This window comes from Crocodylus siamensis, chromosome 2, assembly GCF_052110815.1.
Source record: "Crocodylus siamensis isolate JL-2025a chromosome 2, ASM5211081v1, whole genome shotgun sequence".
Taxonomy (NCBI): Eukaryota; Metazoa; Chordata; order Crocodylia; family Crocodylidae; genus Crocodylus; species Crocodylus siamensis.
Genome location: NC_143396.1, coordinates 62,716,824 through 62,742,256, shown reverse-complemented (window position 1 = coordinate 62,742,256; position 25,433 = coordinate 62,716,824). Strand labels below are relative to the sequence as shown.

The 25,433-nt window shown below is 43.5% G+C and overlaps 1 protein-coding gene across 1 annotated transcript in view; it reads right to left on the bottom strand.

Moving 5' to 3' along the window:
* Positions 1–3,026: 3,026 nt before the first annotated feature.
* PDGFRL (platelet derived growth factor receptor like) overlaps positions 3,027–25,433 on the bottom strand; it is a 51,027-nt gene continuing 28,620 nt past the window's right edge. The window contains exons 3-6 of the mRNA XM_090036022.1: positions 10,897–11,048; positions 8,239–8,532; positions 7,631–7,770; positions 3,027–3,680 (exon numbers count right to left, since the gene is read on the bottom strand). Coding sequence (XP_089892148.1) covers positions 3,492–3,680; positions 7,631–7,770; positions 8,239–8,532; positions 10,897–11,048 — 775 coding nt within the window. The 3' untranslated portion in view covers positions 3,027–3,491. The remainder of the gene's footprint in view (positions 3,681–7,630; positions 7,771–8,238; positions 8,533–10,896; positions 11,049–25,433) is intronic.

The window sequence follows — 25,433 nt, the reverse complement described above, 5'->3', positions numbered from 1 at the left end:
AATAATTGTGTAGGGTAATCCACTCAAAGCATGGGACTAGAAAAAGGAACTCTTTGACAGAGCTGGAGAATGTGACCCTGGACTTGCCAGTATTTAGACAATACTAACCCCATTTATTTCAATGGAGATATGAATTCCAACTGTGGGAGAAAAGAATCAGGCCCTCCATGTCTCAAACTTCCCTTTCACTTACAGGAATGCTGCATTTAGTTCATGAACATTTGCCAAAACACTGAGCTCCTTCCATGAAAAGTCCAGTTCTCTTTAAATATTAAAAACCTTACATGATTAGTATGTTGAACTACTAAAGTCATGTTAGGCTAAATCCAAAGGTAAATGCTTAGGATTTTTCATGTTCTGAGACGAGGGGGAAAAAAAATCCTAGGCTCTTCTAGGTCTGGGAATGTCTTTTCTCCTGGTCAGTCAGATATTCCCTTTTCCTTGAAGAGAAACAGTGGGAAGGATGGAGAGCACAGTTAACTTTTCTTACCAGTATGTCACTTGGAATAAGGCTCTAAAAATGGAAGATTATAAAACGGGTGTACTTGATTTACATCTTAAACAAACATCTTGATTTACATTCTCTTTATGATATTACTTTTGGATTGGGTGTCCTTTATGCACAGTTAACTCTGAGATGGTGAACAAGTGAATTGTCCAATCCTACTCTTATTTTATTATGACATTAACATCTTAGTTCAAACTTTCTCCCAGGTTGTCTGGCCTTGAAAATGTTTCCGTCTTCTCCACCATTAGATTAACAAGTAAAATGTTACTGCTTATCTGAGATGTCTGATGCTTCTCTCTCAGGCTATTAACAGGAAGTTGTCATTGTCTGAAGATAAAGCTGTAGGTTCTTCCAGAATACATAGAATTACATTCTACATTCTCTAGAGATGCAATTTGCCATTTTAATATGATATTGTTACCCTGATCAACCTGAGTTAATGACACAAACTAGGTTAATTTCTTTTTAAAATGAGATTATAATGACTGCCCTTCACATAAGAGGCATTTAAGCCTGTGACACCCTAAAGCAAAGACATATCATATTTTCTCATATACAGCATGCACTTTTTTCTCCTAAATTGGGCTGTGTGTATTAAGTGGAGAATTTACCTTTTGGTAACTTACTCTGTTGCCTTTGGTAATTTAGTAGAGTAATTTACCTGCTGCCTGTCTGGTTCAGCAAGCTAAAGGAGCAGAGTCCTGTGTTAACCCTCTCAGAGCCATGGCCATTGGCTGAGCATTGTAGCTTTGGTCTGAAGCAACAAGTGAGCTGTTGGTAGCATCTTGATAAGGCCTGTGATGAGGAGACAACACTTCATGTATAGGAGGGTTTAAAAGAGCTACTTCAAATACAGGACTAACAACATTGCTATAGCTTTCACAAAGGTCTGGGGCCTAATCTTGTGTGACAAAAAATCCTTCTGGGAACATGGTGTCCAAGAAGCATCATCCCAGAAGACAGTCTAGGTGAGGCAGCAGGAAGTTCCTGCTGCATTACCCAGACCATCTCCTGGGATACTACACTACCTGGACACTGTTTCTAGTAGGGGCTATTCTGTCACAGTCAGCCACAACTCTGGAAAACTTTTTTCAACCTTTTGCATTCAAAAACAAGGCATGTGTTTTGTTCTGTGGCATGCTTTATATAAAAAAAAAAAACAAACAATACATGCCTGCTCAAGAATTTGACCATCGCTGGGTGTTCCTTAGTGAAGGAGGGTAGAGGTTATACACACATGTACAGCTGAGGAAGAAGCAGGGAGAGACAGAAGCTGCAGAGACAGCTGGAATACCACTTGAGCAAGCATTGTATGTGCTTGACCACTCCTGTGCTTAGAGAAGCAGGACTTTGTATGTTTTAGTGAATAAACAGGCAACAAAGATACCCGTCTCTTTAGATTTCTGTTCAGAGGAAGAATCTGCAGTCCCATGAATTTATCCTGAGATGCTTGGCTCAAAGGGCTGCCAGACATGCTATTGGGCTGTTCTACTGGTGGTTTGTCAGGGTAGGCAACTGCTATTGAAATGTTAGTCTGGAAAATAGCAACATAATGACATGGTTTATGATTAGATAAACTAAATTATTTTCTTTAGATAGAAAAAGGAAGTTATTAGTTCAACCTGCAGCTTGCAGAGCTATGTCATCCCGCCTGTGGAGCTCCCTGGCAATCTAAAAATTTGACAGCAGCTGAGCCATGGCAGCATTTTGCAGCAGTTAACAGTGCCATTGCTCTCCTGCTGCCAAATTTCCGGACCCAGAGGGAGCCCTGCAGGCCAGCGCACAGGGTCTTTCTGTGGCCAGATCCAATGCATGGGGCCGGGCTCTAGTACCAGATTGCACCTGATGACTGACCCCAAGAGCCAACTCCATAGGGGATCCATCCCACAGACTGGGTCTGTGCCACTCATCTGTCCCATGGGATCAGAAGGTTGAATACCACTGTGTTAAACTATTTAACTTCTCTTTCGATAACTTACTCTATCGCTATTTAGTAAAGAGATGAACAGCAAAGTCTAGATTTTTTCTTTACTTTGGTTTTAGGTGATCCATTTTCACTTGCACAAAGGTAAAACAAATTAAACTAATACAATCAAAATAATTGTTACAAACCTGGTGGGTGCACAGCAGGTTTCCTTCTCATTCAGTGCTACAATCAGCATGGTCTGTTTTTTTCTTTCTTTGAAAGGTACCTTTAGTCAAATATCTCTACTCTCCAGCACTAGTTACAGTTCTACATTAATGAGGATGAATGTTTTTAAAAATAAACACTATTAGGGCAATGACAGGAATACAACTTCAAATATTCTAAAAAGAAAAAAGCTAAAATACTTTTCTTATTTCAAGAGGCCACCTGCAATTTAAAATATGTTGTGATGCTACAGCATTTTATAGTTAGCATGTATGCAATCCTAACCATCCTCAGGTACAGCACATGTGAAAACCATCCATATACAATTTTTTTTCAATATTCAGAAAAGTAATTTAATTGAAATATTGTAAGAACAGAGAAGCATAATCACTGTTGGCTATGGTGTTTTTTAATACAGATACAGTACTTCAAAACTGCCACAAAGGCAAGAGAAAAATGCACCTCCCACTAGTGCATTTAAGTAATTTTATAGCCTCTCAGCCTTTGTTATAAAGCACAATCAAACAATCTTTACTATGTAAGATAAAAATAGTAAATGCTGTCTCTATATAGACTTTCCCCATTTGTCTCCCTGAGATCATTGTATCAGGGACACTGAAAGCTACATGTACAACCAGGTTCAATACAATATGCGTCTTAACCCAAAATTCTTCTGACTAAGCAACAGGAACTCTGCCATAGGCCACCATTGTGTAATGAAAGTAGAATGGTTTGGTGTGTAGAGAGAAATAGCACAGAAAGTACCAGCTCAGAAATTAATAAGAAATGTAAAGGGGTAATGTATCCAACAACATGCTGTCAGTTCCTTCAGTGTCCAGAAACTCTGCAAAATCAAGCCAGTTCAACACTGGTAGCTACAGTGGTTTGTCCTCGTGAATTCTGAGCTACACAAACATAGTTTCCAGCATCACTGGTTTCAAAATCTTCAATGACAATAACACTCCTGGAAATTCGTGTGGTATGTCCGATTCCTCTGTTGATCAGCCTCCAAGAATCTTGGATAGTCACGGGCCTTTCGGACTGTTTAAAAAACACCCACATAATGAAGTGATACTGTACAAATTCTTCAAACATTATTTAGCAAGAGTATATAACAGTATTTTCTATCAACCCTTGAAACAAATGCTTGTATGTAGGAGTCTAGTCTAAAATTAGACTTGTGGTGTGAGGAAGCTGAGGGGGTATTTTCTGGCAGTCACTGCAGCCATTTTCAAACAATAAATTGTGTGTTTATATTTGACTACTGTTATTTTCATCTTAGCTTTTTCCCCTCTTTTTTTTTAAATTCACTGAGATGGCAGACCCACTACAGAACTTGGGCCAAGTTTACTCACCAAAAATATAAACTAGCTATCCAAAACCCCCCTCTCAGCTGCTGTCTAACTCTGGAGGCACTAAAGTCCCTAGGATACCCCAATTCTAAGTGTAGCTCGTGCCTGGGGTGCTGGATCCTCAGTGTTCCCTATCTGCAAGCTCTAGGAGACTCTGGTCAGTGCAATAGTATTTTGTATCCCAATCTGAAATGCTGCCCCTCTGCTCCGGCCTTACTCAAGGTTCTGCATTCTATTCTGAGAGCTGACTTGTAGGCCTCTAATTACTTTGTTGTATTTAGCCCTTCTGATTTTATTTTTCCCCTGCTCCCCACTGAAGCTACAGCCTAACTGCATATCTTCTCTTCGCACTTGTGACTTTATTTTAAGTGTTCGCATAAGCCAGTTGCTAACTCTTATGCAAGGTAAAGATAGGATGACTCTCCCAGTTTAAAGTCTCCAGGACTGGGTTGAACTATTTGGATGACCCATGTAGCTGCTCTGGCCCAGTTGTGTTAATACTTTTTTCTTAAATGCATGACTGCATACCACAAGTATCTTCAGATGTAGAGATAGCCAAGATAGCTTAATCCATCCATAATTTCTGGAAAGGAAAACAGTAGCAGCCCTGGACCAACCAGACTCTGTGGTGTCGGGAATAAACTTCTCCCCATCACATTGGACTTAATGGCCTACGTCCAGAAGACCCATCTAGTCCTGTTCCCTGCATTCACAGCAACACTCACTCAAGGACTTCCAAAAATTGCCATTTCAAACAAGGCACAAAACTAGAAACTAAGCTTAAGCCAAAGTCTACCACATACCTTAAGAAAAGGCAGAAGAAAAGACCATTGCCCATGTCCTGCCTCTGCAATGACAGCAAAGTAGCCCTTCTATTTTGCAATGATGTAGCAGGGATGTATGTTGGGGAACTTGTGTATTGTCATTAGGAGACCATGGGTTTACAGGTGCATTAGGGAATCATGATTCCAGGGCTCAAGCAGTGAGATAATGGCACTTAAAGACTCTTGGTATGCTGAGAGAGCAGTGCACTTATGCATTATTTCCTGTACATTTCCTGCCTAATTTGCAAAGGAACTGAAGTGGTTCCTGTGTTTTAGTACCTCCATGGAGACCCACTTGTTCCTATACACTGATGTTTAAGGGAATATGAAGAGCCCCTTCAGCCCAGATGTCCTACAGGTGATCCTCATTTTCCACTTCCTTTCCCAAATCACCCTCTGGTTCCCAAGTGCTCTAACTCAGTGGTTCTCAACCTTTTTCATTCCAGGACCCACTTGTAAACATCAATAGTAAATCCTGACCTGCTACTCCTCACCCCCATATTGAATATGGAGCAGAAAAAAGTTCAAGAATAGTACAACTAGTTCCTTTGCAAAAATGTTCTTAAAAATATGGGTTAACTTCACTAATGCTAAGATTCAATGCAAGGTAAACTACACGGCTACTAAGATGCTTCTAAAATCTTAATTCTGATGGGACATAAAACTGAAAACAGAATTTTATTCTCTATATATTCCCTTCAGACACAACTGTTGTAAGCAAAGGTGTTCATTGTAGTAGATGAATTGTCTGATCATATACAGCAAGAATGACAAGTATCTGAAGTTGTCAGTCTACAAACTCACTGCCAGCACCAGACAGGCTCAGGTTTAGTATGGGTTTTTTAGCACACAGGAGGATAAATGGTTATGGAAGATAAGACATCAGAAACCAGAAAGGCAGGAGCATAGTTCAAAAATATATGCCAGCTTCATCTAACTCCAGGACCACTTAGGATTTAAGGGACAAAACATGATTTTGGAGTGTCCTGCCACCTGAAGTTCAAATTATGGGCTGTCAGCATGGGGGGGGAGAAAGTGGCTATTCATCAAGTATATGTATATCTATCTTAAATATTAATACTGCAGATCAAAGTAATCCCTTTGAATTGCACCTTGCAGTAAATGGCCAATCTAATCCCTGCCACATGGCTCCATAAAAGAAGAACTGCTTCAACATAGTAGCATAGAAAGCAGCTGTCTATCTAAAGCTTCTAAATAGCCCTTCAGTGGTAACGCCTCCTTTCAGAGCTTATGAAAGGTTATAGGCCAGATCCTCATTAGCAGGAGAGTGCCTCGAGCAGGAAATGAACTATAACTAGTGTGAGAGAACCTGGTGCCATGGCAGCCACTAAGGGCCAGGGCAGACCTGATAAAGGACTTATGTACTTCAAGCAGAATGAAGGTAGAAAAACCTGCTGTTCAGCTAGAGAGAGAAAGTTAAAGGATCTAAATTCCCTGGTGCCTCAATGGTTTTACTTTAAAGTTCCTGAGGAGCTGGGAGTTGTGCTTCTACCCAGGGCCAAAAACACCTTTGTTTTGCAATTTGGTGTCTAAACCCCATCAGGATCAGAAACTGGGTGTTCTTGAAGGTCTCATTTGGGCATACATTCCCAAAGCGTGTCTAACACCCCCAAGAGAATAAGGCTACCCATAAAATGCAGTTGTGGGCATTTTCTTTTCACTGTAGAGGATGATGCCTATCTTTATAAATAGTCTAATTCAGTGGTTCCCAAATGCTTTGGATGAAGCCAAAAAGACACTCTCTTGTGGATCACTGTGTACCCTTATCAGTAAAACACCTAACTGAAAACCACTATGAAGTCAAAGGCGACCCCTTGCAACCTGCAGAATTTAGGCCCTGTGGATTATACAGCTGGGTGAAATCAATTGCATTTTATCCTATGACTTGAATGTGACATATAAAAATACTCATGAGAGCAGAACCTGAGACTCTTCTCTTCTCCCATGTGCTCCAACCACTGGAAAACATGATCATGTTTCCTCTGGCCCAATACATTTTGAATTCTTTTCTATAGTATCATAACTTTCACAGAAGGAACGGAGAGTGCCCTTACTCACAATAGCCCATATAGCTTGGTGCTTAGGCATGCTTCTTGGAGGTAGGTAGCACCAATCAGGCTAGGGTCTCTTTATTTCCTGGGCAACTGCTCTAACTAGTAGATCAGCCATAAAAAGAGGCTAACACCAATACTATCAAAAGGAAATCAAACCCTATTCCGTTCTTTGAAACATGACTGTAGGTGACTAACCACCAAAGAAGAGTCTAGGCTGTGGATCCCAAGTAGATGGAAGTGCCTGCCACACAGTTCGGCTTGAGGGGATGGATGTCACACATCACTCACTGCAGCGTTTCTCAACAAGCAATAGGTCACTCCTTGCTCAACATTTTGGTTGCTTTAAATCCCAGTAGAACTTGCTCATCTCATGCCTTGAGGGACCTCCCTCAGGGTTTTGAATTCCACAAGGGGGTCCAGCTATCCAACATTTTAGAGATCCAGGTCCTTTATTACATCTAGCTTTAACTGTTTGCCCGCTAAGCCCCACAGAGCTTGAATGTGTTAGCAGGGGTACAATTGTCAAGGTACTTCTGGGCTCTCAGTGAAGACGACAATAAAAAACAAGTGAGTATGTGGCGTTCAGATGATGTGACAGGGCTAGCAGCAAGATAAATGATGAGATCTGAATAGCCTCATCTCATCACAGCTAGCAAATGTGGATTAAAATTTAAAGCGCTATATTATGTACATTTTCTATTTAAAAAAGAAGCCCTGAAAGCTGGAATTGCATGCCTTACCTCTTGTCCTGGATACATCCAACTGAATTTTACTTCTATATCTGGCTCCCCAAGGACTGTGCAGAGAATATTAACATTGTCACCACCTTCTGCTTGGCTGGATGATGCCATGATTGTTGTTGATGGTGGGCCACTGGGAACTGATTGAAAGGCAGGAGGAGAAGGCAGGAAACAAGTTTCCAAAATAAACAAAAACACCAATAAAATACCATACTGAGGAAATCCATGTTTTGACTTATCAAGGGTCTTCTAGAGCTCTCCATTATTGTATTTAGTTATAGGTGCTCTTGGAATTTGCTATGTACCCCAGGTTCCCATCTAACCATAAAAATATATTTTACTTATTTATTGCTGTCCTTTCTTGAAAAGTATGTCTTCATACATTGTATGTATGTACATAACATTTCATACATAGGCATACCTGGAATAGTAAGGTGTCTTATGTACTACATATATATTTTTTTTAATACTGTAAGGATGTATGTTCAAAGCTCCAGAATGATTCAGGTTTTCTTTTTCTAATTCCCATTTGAAAGTTTACTCTTTAAGCAACCCAACCATGAGGAACAAGCCCTAATGTATAGAAATTTACCTAGCTCCTATCTTACCTTCCACATACAGTAGTTGATACTTGATGGAAATTTGAGGGGCTCCCTGTGACTCTGCTCTACAGTAGACCACCCCTTTGTGGTCTGACGTAGGATGCTGATATATAAAACCCCTCTTCATATCATAGATAACATTAGTTCCATCTGTCTTGATTTCTTCTGCTGGAAACTCCCTATGTAAAGTTACTTTAGCTGATGGGATGGTTATGCGACAAGGAATCACTGATGGTTTATCTGGATGCAGGTAGACAATCTCAAAATAATTTGGAGTAGGTACAAAGAGCTCCCCCTTATCTGTATAAGAAGATAACATCATATAATAGGAATGTAGATAAATTGAATATGATCAGAAAATATGGTTTGGTTTAAAAAACGTAACAGAGAAAATATTTATTAATCATAATACAACTTAGATTTACATTAGTAACAATGTGTACCCAGAGTATCTTGTAACCTTTAAGTTAACATGCCTTCTAATCAAATCACCCTGAATTTTGTCTAGAAAAACAACAAACTATGTCTGACCTTGACTTTATGTTTATATAGCTTGACATAAACTCTACATTTAAAGACAGATTAATTCAGACTCCATTGCTACCTTGTAGATTTTTAGAAAAAAAATAAATCTAATCAGTAATTTTTGGGATCTGCTTTAGATATGATGCAGGTTTGCAATTCAAAGTTCTAAAGAGTTAGTCAGGCTTAGTTAACTTCTCACACGCAGGGGGGCAGGGATGGAAATAGAAAAATACTGCTACTTATGGCAATGGGTTCTTTGGAAATATCTAAGCATTGGTAGATATTAGGGCTATTTGGCAGAGATGTGGCCCAATTTGGTGGGAAAATCTCCGAATCCAAATCAAATCAGAGGACTCTTTAATCTCTCTGAATCTAATCAGAACCCTCTGAATCGATTTGGAGAGATTTGGAAAGATTCAACAATTCAGACATAGACACAGCTTTAAATGTTTTTTCTAAATATCTCAAGGTACCAGGTAGTTCATGAAAACTGAGATGGTGGGGCAGATGCAGTGTCCCACAGGACCATGGCAGGGGTCCCCAGTGTGTTCAGCAGTAGACCCAGAAGTGGACCAGAAGCACTTCTGGGCCACTTCTGGTTCCGCCGGGGAGCGTGCCGGGCTCCTGCCCATATGCCCCTTCCCAGCTCAGCAAGTGGTGCCTCCTGGGTCTGGGGGGTGGTACCTGGGGTCACTCGGTGGCCAGTCGCTGAGCCAGGAGGTGCAGGGGGGGGCCCCTGCGTCTTCTGGAAGCAGACCAGAAGTACTTCCATCCACTTTCAGGTTTGCTGCTGAGCATGTGGGGGTGCCCCGCCATGCTTCTGTGCAATGCTCCATCTGCCCCACCGTCACAGAGTTCACAAGCCATGCCTGGTACCTCGACGTATGTAGAAAAAACATTTAAAGTTGTGTCCATGACCGAATCAGCATCGCATCTTCATATTTGGATTAGGCTGAATCGAATCAGGGACAGTGATCTGAATCGATGAATCAAATCGCTGTCCCTAGTTCAGGCCAAATCTGAATTGAATATGGCCCATTTTGCACACCCTAGTAGTTATAGCTATAGATACAGAGATATATATAGAGACTGCAAAATAATTAATTGTAATGATTCCAAACTTTGAATAATTCAATCTTTATATTGCTTTCAATCATCATAAGCACTACCCCAATATGTTAACATATGGTTTACAAGCACAATTCTTATACCCCTATTCTGAACATGCATGTTTATTTGGTATATGGCTTATCTCATTCAAACCCTGAAAAAGGAAGTAACATGATTATGTAGAAGCCATTTATCAAAAACAGCCTTGGAACAATTTCCTGGCTCCAACTTCTGAAGCTTATCACAAACAACCTTTATTAGTCATCTTATACTGCAACACTAAAACATTTGCCAGACATGGCTGCTTAAGCTCTATCAGGCAGCAAAGTTTCCTATTAGAAGAATAAATTAACTACACATTTAACCACCAACAGCATACTGACCAATCAATGCTAGACTGCTTTGTGATTTGCATCCAAATTATTAATATAAAAAGATTAGTGTTGGACCCTCAAGCTTTGCAGAATAATATATAAATATAATATAAGTTGCCTAAGTTTAACATACAGGATTGCAAAACAACCTGAATGAAATCTTGGTCCCACTGAACTCAGAGGGAATTGGACTGTACTTTTCAAATTTAATATAGGTAGTTCAGTGAAAATAAGCCTTGACAAGATCTGTTTTCCTCAACATGTTCATTTTTTCAAAATTATATACAAAACTAAAGTAAGAGGGACAGACTATAACACTGTTTCATGATTTCATTTAAGATTCTAAAATTAAGCTCTTTTGCTTAGAATTTTCAAAGCTATTTACTGTCCATTGCCTGCGACATCCTTTAGAATACATATTTAGAGTAAGTCAAAGAGAAGTAGGCTCATAAATCATGTTATTAATTATTTGATTAATTTCCTGCTCACTCCACCAATAATGTCTCCCTTGGTACATACAAGGGGCAATGGTTAATACAGTTAGAGAAAAAGGAAATGGATGCAGATGGCGAAAAATGGAAATGGATTTGCTACTCTTTGCCTTTTAGCCAGATAATCCAAACATTTAAGTTTATAACCTCAGTGATCCCATTACCTGTGAAAAAGATGTATGTCGAGCCTGTTTTAGATTCATCCTTTTTGCAGTTATCTCCATGACACAGCTGAAGCCAGCAGCTATATTCACCAGTGTCAGCTGCAGTGGAATTCACAAGGATCAGTTGACCGTATCTGTCAAGCTGCTTAATGCTAAAGAGAACAAAGAAAAAGCAGAGACATATATAGGTGTATTTGTTTACACATATTCTATTTGCACTTCTTTTTTTGATGGTCTCCTTGATTCTCAAACTGACTGTATGCAACATTTTCTCTTGAGCAACTGCATCAAAATCCTGCCCTGATTTTGTAGAAAGTTACAGAGATGAGTAGCCCTATTGGGTTCTTATGTGAAGAACGCTGTTCATGTGCTGTTCACGTGTTTACAGGATTAGGACCCAAGGTGCAGGGACTGTCTTTGTACCTGTTTGAAGTCTGATTTGGTTTAACAGTACTGCAATGAAAAAAAGTTTACTGGGTGGTAGTAGAATGCCTGGCTTTGAAGGCCAGCTTCCAGTTTGCAACAACAGTCTGTCCATTTACCTGATGGACAGTCCTGTTTCCAGAATGAGTAGTGAAAACTGGCACACAAACAACCCTTGCAGAACCAGCTATCCCCATTTCTCTTCAGTGTCTCAAATAAATCTACCCTCTCTTTGTACAACAGTTCTCTGATACAAAGTGCATTAACTGCCATACAAAAGAAAGCGTGCTTTAAACCACAGCGCAGCCTTAGAGAACCTTTTAGGCATGGTTACTACATGGCATTTTAGCTCTTTCTGTGAGGAATTCATCCTGAGTGCTTATGCATTAAGGACACGGAGGCATAAGAATTAATAGTCCATGCTTATAATGCCATGCCAATAATCTGATGAGAGAGAGATTTTAAAGATAAAGGAAGCTTTGTATACATTTCACAAGAGCTGCTTTCTGTGGTAGCAATTCTCAATTCCAATTGTAACTATCCAACTTACCTCATCTATATATTATAGATAATTGTCGTAGCAACAAAAGCAATAACAAAAAAATTAATAAGGTGGCATGCAGAGGACCCAATTAGGATTAGGTCCCCTTGAGTTGGCCATTATCCAGAGTAGAAAGAAGCATCACCTAACATCATATTTGTGCCAACCATAACCATTTTTATGGCAGCACAAATGCTGAGCAAATAGACCAGTGGTGTGACAAAAGGTAGTAATAAATTGTGCTGCTTTATTGCAGCTGATGCCTGATGCAGGACAAGGGGCAACATGAAACTTGCCTAATGAAGTGGATCAGTTGTGGCAGGACTTAGCCCACCACAGCTGATCTGCTTCAATTTGCTGATGTCTCTTTCTACCCATAGAGAGAGAGACAGTTCCTGCCTTAGACGATTCAGAATGTAATGAGGCTATACTATACAAACAAACAAATATAGAAAAGAATTAATTAAAATGTATTAGTTATGCATTTCACTATTTTGGTTGCTGTAATTTTAAATTCAGATTAAAAGTGACAAATGGAGAAAAGGGTGGGAAAAGAAGGGGAAGGAGAACAAGTACAAGTTCAAACTGCTTGCCTAGACATAAAGAAGAGGACAGTTAATGCAGGCACTGAAATGATATCCTCTGGTCAACTCTTTGTTCATACCATAGGATTTTAAGACTACATTGTTGGTCACCAGCTCATTGGTGTGCATAATGCCTGGATCACAGAATTAACCACATTGCTGCTGCATCTTTTCCCATTAGTCACTTGCGGAATTTGTTGGCAGAAGCATGAAAGAAATGTTGTCAAACCATTACGAACCCTATTTTGTTTCTAAACTGGTTGTTTTTCTCTATGGGCAACTGCTCCATCACTTAAATTTGAAGGATTCAGTTTGTAATACTTGAACGACCTACATTTTCATGACCTATGTCCCGCACGTCTTCTGTACCGTATGGCAATAAATCATAATTTCATCTTTAATTCTGAATTTATTCCCTGGCTGTTTCTACTAGATAGATAAAGTTGTAATTTTGGTTTACCACAACTTCCACCATGTCATCTCAGAGGCTGTACCAAAGAATGTCATCAACCATGATGCTGATCTCTGCAAAATTTGTTAGCAAAGCGGCACTAATATTATTCCATAGCTGATTAGAGCCAAAAAGGTATTCTCAGCCATCTGTATCTACCTGCTGTCCTGAAGCACCTGCCAATCTATGTCTTTGGCAGCAAATATCAAGATTATTTTTGATGGTGTCAAATCAGAAAACATTTCTTCCATTATAGACATTTGCTGGTGAGCTCTACTTAGTGCTCTGTTTAAATTGCTTGGGTCTATGAAAATGCACAGCTTGCTTCATTTCTCATTAGCTACCATGCCACTTCTCCAAGGCTAGGGAAAGACATTCAAAAAGCCAGAGTCTGAACTGAATCAATCTTTGCAAGTTAGTCTAACCTACGTAGACTGAACCGATTTGCAAGTGAATAGACATTCACTTTTGATTCCAGAAATGCCTGCAGTGGCTCCAGGAACTGGAGCCCAGAGTTCTGTGTGCTGGGCAGAAGCCGCTGGGCTCAAGCTTTCCCTCCTCCTGCCCCCTCTGCTGCCTGGAGTGGTGCAGCAGCAGCCGGAGTGGGAGGAGAAGGAGTCACTGGAGGCAAAAGGAAGCTGCATGCTGGCTGGTGCCCGCAGAACTGTTCTGCTACCCTCACCTCTAGCTGCAGTTTCTGCTCCTGCTGCACTGCATGGGTGGAAGCTTGAGCTGAGCAGCTTCCGTCCAGCACATGGAGATCCAGCTCCCACTCCTGAATGTCTTCCACCTGCTTTGCCCACCCACAGGGGCTGCTCATTGCACTAATTAGGCAGAGCAGGTGGAAGGTGTCCAGGAACCGGAGCTGGAGCTCCAAACACTGGGCAGAAGCTGATGGGCTCAAGATCCAACCCACCCACCCAGAATAGCATAGCAAGGGCAGGGGCAGGGGTGGCAGGGGCAGCTGGAGGAAAAAGAGGCAGAACTGTCCCCAGCCTGGCCAGCATGCAGCTTGTAGAGTGATTGCAGCCATCGGGTGCTACACAGGGCAAGGGGCTGTGGTGGGTGGCTGCTGGGCTGGGCTTGTGCCACCAGCTGTCACAGAGCTGCAGCCAGCTGGGAAGGGCCCCGCCCCCATGACCGTGCTCAAGCTGGCCACTTCCCAGATGCCTGCGGCTCCACGGCAGCCTTGCCCTCTACCCTCAGCAGCACCCACAGGCTGGCCTGGCCCAACCCCACAGGCCCAGCCCCAGCCATGGGTGAGGCGGTAGATGGCGAGGCCATGCCAGCCAACACTAGCTATGCTCCCATTCCTGCTGCTGGAGTGGGGAGTGGGGGGAAATGCCTGGCGCGGGTTGCTCCGTCCTGGTGAGGCAGACCCCGGTTGCCAGTGGGATAGGGGACCGGGGGAAATTAAATCCCCCTCCCGATCTCCGTTTCCTTCAGGCTCTGGATGGTGGGGGCTGACCATACCCCCTGCCGCAGCTCAAGCAGTGAGGGGGAGAATGCCTGACAGAGGCTGCTACACCCCAGCCAGGCAGACCCCAGCTGTGGTGCCCCAGTAGGGGGGAGGTAAATAAGCCCCCTCCCTTTTTCTCAGGGGTCCATGCCAGGCCCACATCTGGCCACGCCCCCACCCATACTCTAGCGACAGAGCAGAGGGGCGGGGCCAGCCCAGCCCTGCTCTTCGGAGTAGACACCACAGCACAGCACAGCACGGCCCAGGGCTGAAAAGCATGCTGGGAGGCTAGGGGTTTCTGTTAAGGGGTTCAAGGACAGCAAGTGAACTCATGGTACATTTTAATAATGTCTGTCAGTAAAGGATCATAGTCCACCATAGATCATTGCCAATTAATGGGATGTCTCCACTGTGCAGTTATTTTAATAAGTAAGATTACCCCCTCATTTCCACATCCAAAAACCCCCTTAGTACCAATTAATGCTTCCCAAAGGAACTAATGACATTCCATGAAAGTAATCAGGGAAAATATCCCTATTTTACATTAGATGGGTGCTATAATTCAGTACTGGAACCCAGCCTAAATTTCATACTATCCTGACTCTGATGATGTTGATGCTTATTTAAAAAAAAGCCGCCAAACATGCTTAAAATTTTGTTTCTACTGAATTCAGTGGCACAATTCCCAGTAACTTCAAAGGGATCCTAATTTTATACTTAACCATTTTGGAAGGCAGCAACTTGCATGATACAGACTATGAACATTTTTAAATGATAAATTGCACAGAAAGTTGGGCAAAGGAAAGTTAATTTTCAAGGGTATTTGCAGAAATGGCACCGCAAGAAAACACCGTCTCCAAAAACAATAAAATAGAAATAAAAGTCTGTGAATATCTGCTGAGTAGCAGGACTGGTGTTGCCTTCTCCTGCAATTTAATTATGGCTCTTGTGATTGCTGGTGTTTTCCCCTAAACCGCAGTCCTGGAATTACATGATTATGCTAAAATGTCAGGTTACATTTATAAAAAGAGGTAAAAAAGGAAAAAAAACCAAGTTTTTAACCTGTGTGTCTATGAAGTGCAAGTATGACTGCACTCAAAGACCAAAAAAACAGACAAAATGAAGAATCTAAAATGTGTGCACGCTTTATTTTCAAAAACAAATTTCATTATTTTATGGGGTTACTTCATTACTTTTTGAACGCACAAGAGGTTGGCACCAATAGTCAACCAAAACTGTCAGTCATTTTGCCAGCTGAACCTTTAGGACACCGGTGAAAAGTCCAAAGAATTACCATTCAACTTCTAATAAACTCTTAATAATGATTCTTGAAGCCAGCCTGTCTTGTAGAGAAATGGGACAATTGCCAAAAGCAGCAGAATCAGAAACGTAATCTGCTCCAGAAGTTTCAAACTAGATAATGGAAAATATATCTTAGTGAAGCACCTCAGAAAGATGATCTAGTGTTTAAGCAAGCTGGAAAAAACTTTCTGAAAAACAGAATGCTATAAGAGAGTGATTATTCTCTGGAGAAATCTAAAATTTGTGTTGCAAAACCATAAAAAAAAAAAAGTCTCTAGAAGTAGAGAGGTTGAGAACCCATGGTTTAGAGCAATAAATTTACTTTTGTAAGTGAAGGCATATGCAACCATCCACACTCTGACATCTAAAAGTTAATCCTGCAAGGTGCTGCAAATCTCCTGGGAAGTGCTGCTTCCTACAATTTTCTGTAGCTACCAAGAATCTTGAAGGTGGTACTGTTGGAGTGATGGTCCGGGAATTATGTGAGGCAAGGATTTTTTGAGAGGTGATATTTTTTATTGGACTAAAATGAGACAAACTTTAGAATGCATGGCATTCTTCATCAGCTCTGAAGAAGGAAGCAAATGTTAGGAGCAGAGATTAAGGCAATTAGAGGGGAAGGTGGAGGGAAATTCGAAGGGTAGTAGATAAACAATTAACAGAAGAGAAGAAGCTGATTACTGGGAGACCAAGAGAGAGTAGGTTTATTAATAACTTTTATACATAGGAAGAAATTCAGGAATCAGGTAGACGTTCAGCCTATGAATTTTGGTTCCCAAGTTCACTTTTTAACAGTGCTTGGTAGATTTCCCTTGAGCATGAAGATAGTGAGGTCAGAAAGGGAGTGGTTGTGCTGTGAAAGTGTGCTCATACTGAATTATCTATGTGTGTGTGGGCACGTCTACATGAGATGTTACGGTGACGTAGCTGCAGCAGGCACAAACTGTGATAACACTACTACTACACAGTAGGATAGAAAATGTCCCATGCAGCACTAGGACTGTGCTAATGCGGGCACACGTGCAGAGGCGCCCAGTCTGTGCTTCATATTTTTTCTGTGAGAGTTCGCTCTGGTGCATAGTTGCTGTTTTGTTTCACCCATGTAATTACCAGGAGGCTATCTGGTGCATTGGATCAGATCTATCACATTTTGGGAAAGAAGAACAGGATCCATAGATTCTAATGGGTGCATTGTGGATGGTGCTGATTATAGTAACAGAAGAGATGTGCTGACAGGTCAAGCTTCTATTGCCAAGGCAAGGCATGTTTCATTTGATGTTTTGTGCCGTGGGTAGTTTCCTTCTAATGAAGCAAGAATCTTGAAGGAAATCCATGCTCTTTCAGACCGGTGTTTACTGAAATCGAGTCACTGGAGGAAACCTGACATTTTCTTAGGTCTTGAGGACATTACTGTAGTATCTGAGCTGATACAACGGCTTTTTAACACAACAGGTTTTTTGGGCGAGCTTATGCTCTGAAGATGCTGAGTTATATTTCCTTTCTGTACACAATAAGGAGCTCTGAGGGAGAAGCACATCTGGTTTTGTGCTCAATTAAATTTAGCAAAAACACACTGTACCCACCCACAGAAAATACAAAAGGCGGGTGGGGATAAGAGCCAGACATTTGGGCTCCACTCCATTCTTATCAGGCACTTAAACCACCCGCATGATAAGGTACAGACTGCAGTCTCGATAAGGCATCAAAAGGAAGAGGTGATTTTTAAGAAGGAAAAGTTTGTAATTAGAAAAACACTTTTTCATAACGATAATGGATCTGATTTTTTTGCTGTCTTACAAATGTTGTGTAGGATCTAGTAAATATGCTATAATGAGAACTCCTCATAACAGAAGTTAAAAAAAGAAACATTTGTGCACTAGGAAACCAGAAGTGTTTACAATTTTGGATATTTCCACTACTGCTAAAGTTTGGTAAATTCTGAAATAAAAAAGTCAGCATCTCATGTAGACATGGCCACTGTACCTAAATTTGCATCCAAGAGAAGGTGTTGTTCATCTTAAAAGCATTTCAAATGGAATAACATCACAGAGCAAGCTGCAGAAAGTCTGGATGGATAAATGCTTATTTTCTGATCCCTAAAGAAACCCTCCAATTTCACTGACAAACAACAACCAAACAACCCACCCCCCCCCAAAACTGCTGAAATAAGCTTTGATGGAATAAGTAGAAGTATGCTTAAGGTCTTTAGTCTTTTATTGCATTTGGTATGTGTATAGTTATTTTTACTTTGTGACTGAAATTATTTAATGGCAGTATGTGATGTATTTACAAAAAATTGCCCTAGCTGGTCACAATGTAGAAATGTAGCTGCTATCCTGGCTTTCTCCAAAATAGGATCACTGGTTCAGCCCAAGTTAAGACATGGTCAGGCATCGATGGCCATATCCAGCCCTGCTGTCTATATTCTGGTTCTTGTTTTAACTACAGGACATCATTTTTAATGTTGTGGGTAGCCTGCTCTTACTGTTTCCCCATTTGTCCTGACAACCTTAGAAAAAAGTAATGCACCAAAATGGTTCATTAGTATTAATTCATTCATTCAATGTTATCTCCAAAGATTAAGAGACCTACTGAAAAGTTATCATTTAGTGCAAATCACTTCTGATTTCTTCCTTTTTGCACACATTTTTGCACCTCATTAATAATTGCTCTTAAAATCATCCCTTAAAAAATATCATCGCTAATCATTATTCCCCATCAGAAAATATCCCTTTACTTCTGAAACATCTATAAATCATGTACTGGAGTATATGATTTTTTTGCTGTGTATTAATAATATCCACCGTTTCTCCTGTTCTGACCTACTATAGAATAGTCCATTATAAAACGATTTGTTGTAAAACAAAACTTGGGGCAGCAGATTTAATACAAATAAGCCTTAATGCACATTTTGCTACATATGTACACTGCATGTATACACATAGGTCCTAGATATTTTTCAAATTATATTTCTTGACATAAATAACATTTTCCATCCTCAAACTGCTTTTTTTTTTTAAATCGGTGATCAATTAGTACAGTTAACCTTGACATACTTTCCATTGTGCTAGTTCACTATATATGCACCTGGACTCTGAAACACAGGTGGAGAAATTCACACTCTGTAAAACAGTTTAACTGCCTTCTAACATCCTAGAAAAAAAAAAACCAACGTGGGAAAATTGCAGTAGATGTTCTAAGAGAAATTGTGCATTACCTTAACATATTTTTAGCTTATGCTCACACAGTTCTCTACCACATTAATCAGACTGGGACAGCACAATACAAGACTTCTGCAAGAGGAAGTAATTCTAGAATTTAAACATCCATAAACTAGGTCCAACTAATCTGCTGTTTTAAAATACACAGTCAGCAGGCATGTCTCAATTTTTCAACTATGGATGTATACACTTGATTCTAAAAGCCAAACTTTACAGTGAAAAATAAAGCGGAACGTGTATTAGTTTTAAAATAAAAGGTCAAACACTTCTAAATAAAACTTTTAATGTAAGCATAAAAGTATTTCCCACGAAGAGGAGAGCAAAACAACACATTCAGTTCCTCTCTGAAATTGGTCAGCTACTGAAATTGACTTAACTTCACCTGTTAGAAGCATGAAAATGAGTTCATTTTTCTAGGGGCAAAGATTTTTTTGTGATATCTTTTACTGGACTGAGTGTATAGTTGAGAGACCTGTTGGACACGTTTTTGGATATCAGGTGCCTTTCCTCAGGTTTGTTTTTCTGCCATGTTTTGGATATAATAAAGTTGGTGGGGGGGGTTTTGTAAATGAACCCAGTGCTCTTCTCAAGGAAGAAGAGCTTCTCATCCGTTCAAGTCTCATCCCCCAAAAACTATACAAAACAAAAAAATTAATAGAAATTAGTCAATACATTCTATTACTCCCTCCACACACACTTTTCCCCCCATTGATTACCATAATTTTACCACAATTTATTCTTAGCGATATGCTTTTTTATATGATCCTATCCCCATCACTGCAAAAGGAAAAAGTTTCCTTTTTGGAAGAAAGGAACCAAGTCAATCAGACAAACTAAAACACTGAAATAGGGTTTTAGCCCTCCCCCTCACTTCCCCCTAAAATTTGTGAAGAGTGATCTTCCCTTTTGCACCCCAATGGCTTGTATCCACACATGGGTATGTCTGTACCATATCACAGAAGTGTAAGAGTGATGTATCCATGATGGTCCAGAAACCAGGCTACACACAGTGACATTTTCTTCTCCTTGCCTTAGTGTCACATCCACAGATTTTATGCATGTGTTGGTGGGGGGAGGGGAGGAAAATTTTGTTTTGTTTTTTTTAAGCTGACCAATCCAAATTATGCATGCAGCTTTTCGCACCTGAGGAAAAAATGAGGTCTGGCTAAGTCTGTGCTGAAGATTAAGAGCCTTTATGTTATGCTAGTCTTTTGTTGTTCTTTAACAGGCTTGGTGAAGGACTTACTGGTATTACAGCTGAAATGTGCCACCCGGTGGACAAAATCTGCTATAGCTTCAATTGCAAAAGAAAATACTGGAATCACTAAGGTCCCCTCTACACCTTACAGTAAGGCATGATTAACCATGTAAACACACCTTTAATTGCTTCAGTGTATAGCTGGGTCACAACTTACAGTGTGATAAAGCAAGTATAAAGCTACAAAGTTATTCCACAAAACAATGTATAATAGCTTTGTAACTTGTTCTAATCATTCCATTAATTGAATGTGTAGCCAAGTGCTCCCCTGTAGCTAGGAGCTCCATAAACTGAAGGGCTACCAGCCACAGGAGTGCATCACATACTGTCAGCCCCGCAGCTGACAAGGTGCAACATGCTTATGTTGCCTTTGGGTGTCAGAATGATGTATTCACCTTTCTGGGCCTCTCCCTGCTAGTCTCTCTCATTCCTTTCTAGGGTCTTCCATCCCTTGTGACCTTTCCTGCCATACCTTGATGTAATGAATGGACAAGGAATGCTGTCTTGAGGACAGAGGGCTTTAGGTAGTGGACCTTGTCTGGGTCATGGCCCCTCTAGCCTCATTCCACTTTTACTCTGGCTGAGCCTTTCAGCTGGAGATCCACTGGCCAGTGCTCAGCTCAGCTTCAGTCACATTCTTGCAACCTCAGCTCCCTTGGTCCCATTGTGACCCCTGTGCAGGTCTCTGCAGCCATGGATCTCATCTTCCAAAGTATTGAGTCTGCCTCTCCTCTGTCTCAGCAAACGTTGATGCTGTAGGCTTCTGGGCTTATGTCCCTAGTCTCTTTCATTTTATGAACAAACAACACCTAAAATTTGGGGTCCTCAGGCACCCCTATCAGTGGTCTCCCCTACAGTCAAGAGAAAAGGAACCAAAACCATGCATGTCTGGTTCAACTAAAAAAACCCAAAACCTATGTTGCATCTGCGGTTAGTCTCACCCTCCAGTAGGGCTTGCAAAACATAAACCAGAAAGTTTGGAATACTTATCTAGCTCTCAGTGCAGACTCCAAGGTTTCTTCCACCAGGCCTGCTACACCAAGTCCTTCCTTTGCAGTCCTCAGATTCTGCTCCTGGGCTCTTCCATGGGACTTGGAAGACTGGGTCTAAGGGGTCTTAGCCCTCTCAAACATGGGATGGGAGGGTGCACTGATGGAGACAAGCAGCCAGAGCCAGCAGGCAGCTTGGAACTCAGCCCAGCACAACCATGTGTGGAGCAGCGCCCAGCTGAGCAGCAAATGTGTGGATGGGAAGGGATGTGGGGAAGAGGAGTAGGGGGGCAGATTGAGGCCAGTAGAGCAGATGGGGAGGTGAATGGGGCCCCACAGCAGGTCATGGGATGCTCACTGCCCAGGAAGCTCATCCAGGGCCCTGGGGGAGGGGGAAAGAGGTTCCTGCCACCATGGAGGGCAGGCACAGGGGGCAATCCTGCCACCCAGTTATCTCCCATTCTGGATTTGTCTTTTGATTATGGGAGATTTCATAGATTTCATAGACATCAGGGCTGGAAGGGACCTCGGGAGATCATCGAGTCCAGCCCCCTGCCCAAAGGGCAGGAAGTCAGCTGGGCTCATAGGATCCCAGCAAGATAAGCATCCAATTTACTCTTGAAGGAGTTCAATGTAGGTGCTTGAACCACCTCCGCTGGCAGACTGTTCCAGACCTTGGGGGCTCGGACAGTAAAGAAATTCTTCTTTATGTCCAGCCTGAAACGGTCTTGCAGGAGTTTGTGACCGTTCGACCTCGTCATCTCTTTGGGCGCTCTGGTGAACAAACGTTCCCCCAGATCCTGGTGGTCACCCCTGATAAACTTATAGGTGGCCATCAGATCACCCCTGAGCCTACGCTTTTCCAGGCTAAAGAGTCCCATGGCTCTCAGCCTGTCATCGTAAGATCTGTTTTCCTGACCTCTGATCATGCGCGTGGCTCTCCTCTGGACTCTCTCAAGCTTCTCCACATCCTTTTTGAATTGTGGAGCCCAAAACTGGACGCAGTACTCCAGCTGCGGCCTCACCAAGGCTGAGTACAAGGGTAGAATGATGTCCTGGGATTTGCTCGAGAAGCGTCTATGGATGCAAGCCAGCATTTTGGTCGCTTTATTAGCCACAGCATCACATTGCAGGGATCACATTGCAGGCTCATGTTCATCTTGTGGTCAATGACAACCCCCAAGTCTCTTTCTTCTGTAGTGCTATCCAACGTAGCACTGCCGAGCCTATAAGGATGCTGCAGGTTTTTCCACCCAAGGTGGAGAACCTTGCATTTTTTGGTGTTAAACACCATCATGTTCTCGTCCGCCCATTTGCTGAGCTTGTCCAGGTCAGCCTGGATCACCCGCCTATCTTCTGGCGTGGATGCTTTGCCCCAAAGTTTGGTGTCATCGGCGAACTTGGCCAGTCCACTCCTGACTCCAATGTCCACATCATTAATGAAGATGTTGAACAGGATGGGTCCCAGGACAGAGCCTTGAGGGACCCCACTGGTCACAGGGCACCACGATGAGTGGCTGCCATCAATTACAACCCTCTGGGTCCAACCACGGAGCCAATTTCCCAGCCAGCGGATCGTGGTGGAGCCAAGGCCACAACTGGCCAGTTTGGCCAAGAGGTGATCATGGGATACCAGATCAAAGGCTTTTTTGAAGTCAAGATATATGACATCAACCTCTCCTCCTTGTCCAGGTGACAGGTCACCTGGTCATAGAGGGAAATGAGATTGGTCAAACAAGACCTACCTGCAACAAACCCGTGCTGGCTATCCCTTAGAATGTTAGCCTGGGCCAGTCCATCAAGGATGGCCTCCTTAAGAAACTTTTCTAAGATCTTCCCCAGGATAGAAGTCAGGCTAATGGGCCTGTAGTTAGCCGGATCCACTCTCCTCCCTTTCTTGAAGATCGGCACCACATTGGCCTTCTTCCAGTCTTCGGGCACTACACCAGAGCGCCAGGAGTTTTCAAAGATCCGTGCCAGGGGCTGGGCTAGGACGCTCGCCAGCTCCTTGAGTACCCTGGGGTGCAGATTGTCAGGGCTGGCTGACTTGAAGATATCCAGCTTCTCAAGATGTTCCTTCACGAGGTCAGCATTTATGGAGGGTAGGGGATCCCCATCACCCGGATCTCCCTGTCCCATAGCAGGCATGGGCGTCCCATGGGACTGATGAAAGACTGACGCAAAGTACCTATTTAATAGGTTGGCTTTTTCCTGGGCATCAGTTGTCAGTTGCCCCATCTGGTTTAGCAGGGATCCAACATTGCCCTTGCTTTTTCTCTGGCTCCCCACATATCTGACGTCATAATTCTTTGCACTGAGCAGGAGGACAAGCTCCTCCTGCTTGTTACCCAGGCTCCTGGCATTAGTGTACAGGCAGGCAAGTGTGCCCTTAGGGGCTCTTGCGGGTGGGCTCCCTTAAGTGCCTTGGTCTGCTGGCTTTGCAAGGGTCGCTCAGCAGGCCAGCAGTGGCAGTAGTCCCCCCATCCCCCAGCAGGCTTAGTTTAAAGCCCGGTGGAGCAGATCAGCCAGCCTGGCTGAGAAGAGCCTCCTCCCTAGGGGAGAGAGGTGGAGGCCATCTCTTCCCAGCAGCTTGCTGCCTCTCTCGCCAAAGAGCAGGCTGTGGTCATGGAAGCCAAAGCTTTCCCGATGACACCAGCTCCGCAGTCTTTGGTTCATTGCATGGATCCTCCTCTCGCTCCTCAGCCCGAGACTGGGAGGATTGACGAAAACACCACCTGAGCTCCCAGACCCCTAAGCCCCTCTCCCAACTCCCTGTAGTGCCTCATGACCTGGCTGGGGGTGCTCCGAGATGCGTCATTGGTGCCCACGTGAATAAGGAGCATGGGGTAGTGGTCTGTGGGTCGGACGAGCTGTGGGATCCTCTCCGCAATGTCTCGGATGCGGGCCCCCGGGAAGCAGCAGACTTCCCGGGATAAGGGGTCAGGGCGGCAGATTGCCCTCTCAGTGCCCCGCAGGATGGAGTCTCCCACAACAAACACCTTTCGCTTTGACTTGGGGAGAGTGGGGCCAGTAGCTGTGGTTGAGCCTAGGTTGCCTGCGGGAGCTGGCAACTGAGCAGGCTCTGCTGGGGCTGCAAGAGGTGCGAACCTGTTGCTAAGCTCCGGCGAGGGAGGGGCCTTGGTGCGGCAGGCCTTCGGGCCCTTGACCACCTTGGTCCATGCCCCTGACTGGGCAGAGCGGGAGGTCCCAGAGTCCTCCTTAGTCGTGGAGGGAGACGGTGCTCTACCCTGCGGCTCCCGGGGGAGAAGAGCCTGGCAGTAGGAGTCTATCTCCTGCTCGCAGTCCCTGATGGCACGCAGTCTCTGGACTGTGGCCTGGAGCTCCTCCAGCTGGCGTGCCAGAGACCCCAGTAAGGAGCAGACCCCGCAAGGGGAGGTGGCCATGCTCCCGGGCCCCAGAGCCTGAAAAAGGGACAGGCAGCCCACGCAGCCAAGAGCCAGGGGCTCCATCTGCGTGGAGCCCGGAACCATGGGCTCCGTCTGGGTGGCCATCTCTGAGGTGTCCAATGGGGGGGCCGCAGAACCCGAGGGGACCCGAGGGGTGCGGTGCGTGCCCATCCATGTCATGCCTCTGGTAGGCTACTCTGGGGGGGGGGTCGCAGGTAGGGTCTCGTGCCCTCCCGCGCCCTCTCCTGCACGAACTCCACGCTAACTTGAGCGCCTGTTTACGCAGCCTGGTCGCAGGGCTCCCTGGGGGGCTGGGCCAAGTAGGGGCCTGGGCGGGGGCTTGACCCGGCCTGGCATCAGGCAGCGGCCTTCTCCCAGGGAGCGAGAAGTTAACCTCTTCCCACCACGAGCCCGCTTACCTCCGGCTGTGCTGGGGGTCGGCAGGGGGCTCCGCGGCTGCTGAGGGGGTGTCTGGGGGGCTTCGGGGGAGCAGGGGCGCAGCGGGCTTCACCCGCGGGTCTCTCACTGCTCCGGAGCCTAACTGACTGGGTGGCAGGGTTTCCCAGGAGGATCTTGGAGCTCACTGAGGGTCAGCAATGTGATGCAGCTTTGTTTGCTTTTCCTTCAGACCACCAAATGCTTTAATTTCACTGCTCAGTGGCCCATGGAGAAAACCTGAGTGGCCATACCCTTGGTCATGCAGTAAGGAAACTTGCCTAGGAAGTAAGAAATGTGGGCTCAAACCCTAGGTATCCCAGTTCCTACATAAGTGCCTTAATCACTAGGCTATTAATCAAAAGATGTGTTAGAAATGGAATATTGTTAGAAATGCGCAGCTTGCATCTTGCACCTAATAAAAAAAAAAATACTGCCCAAGGCTCCTTTCTCCCCCTCACCCGCCT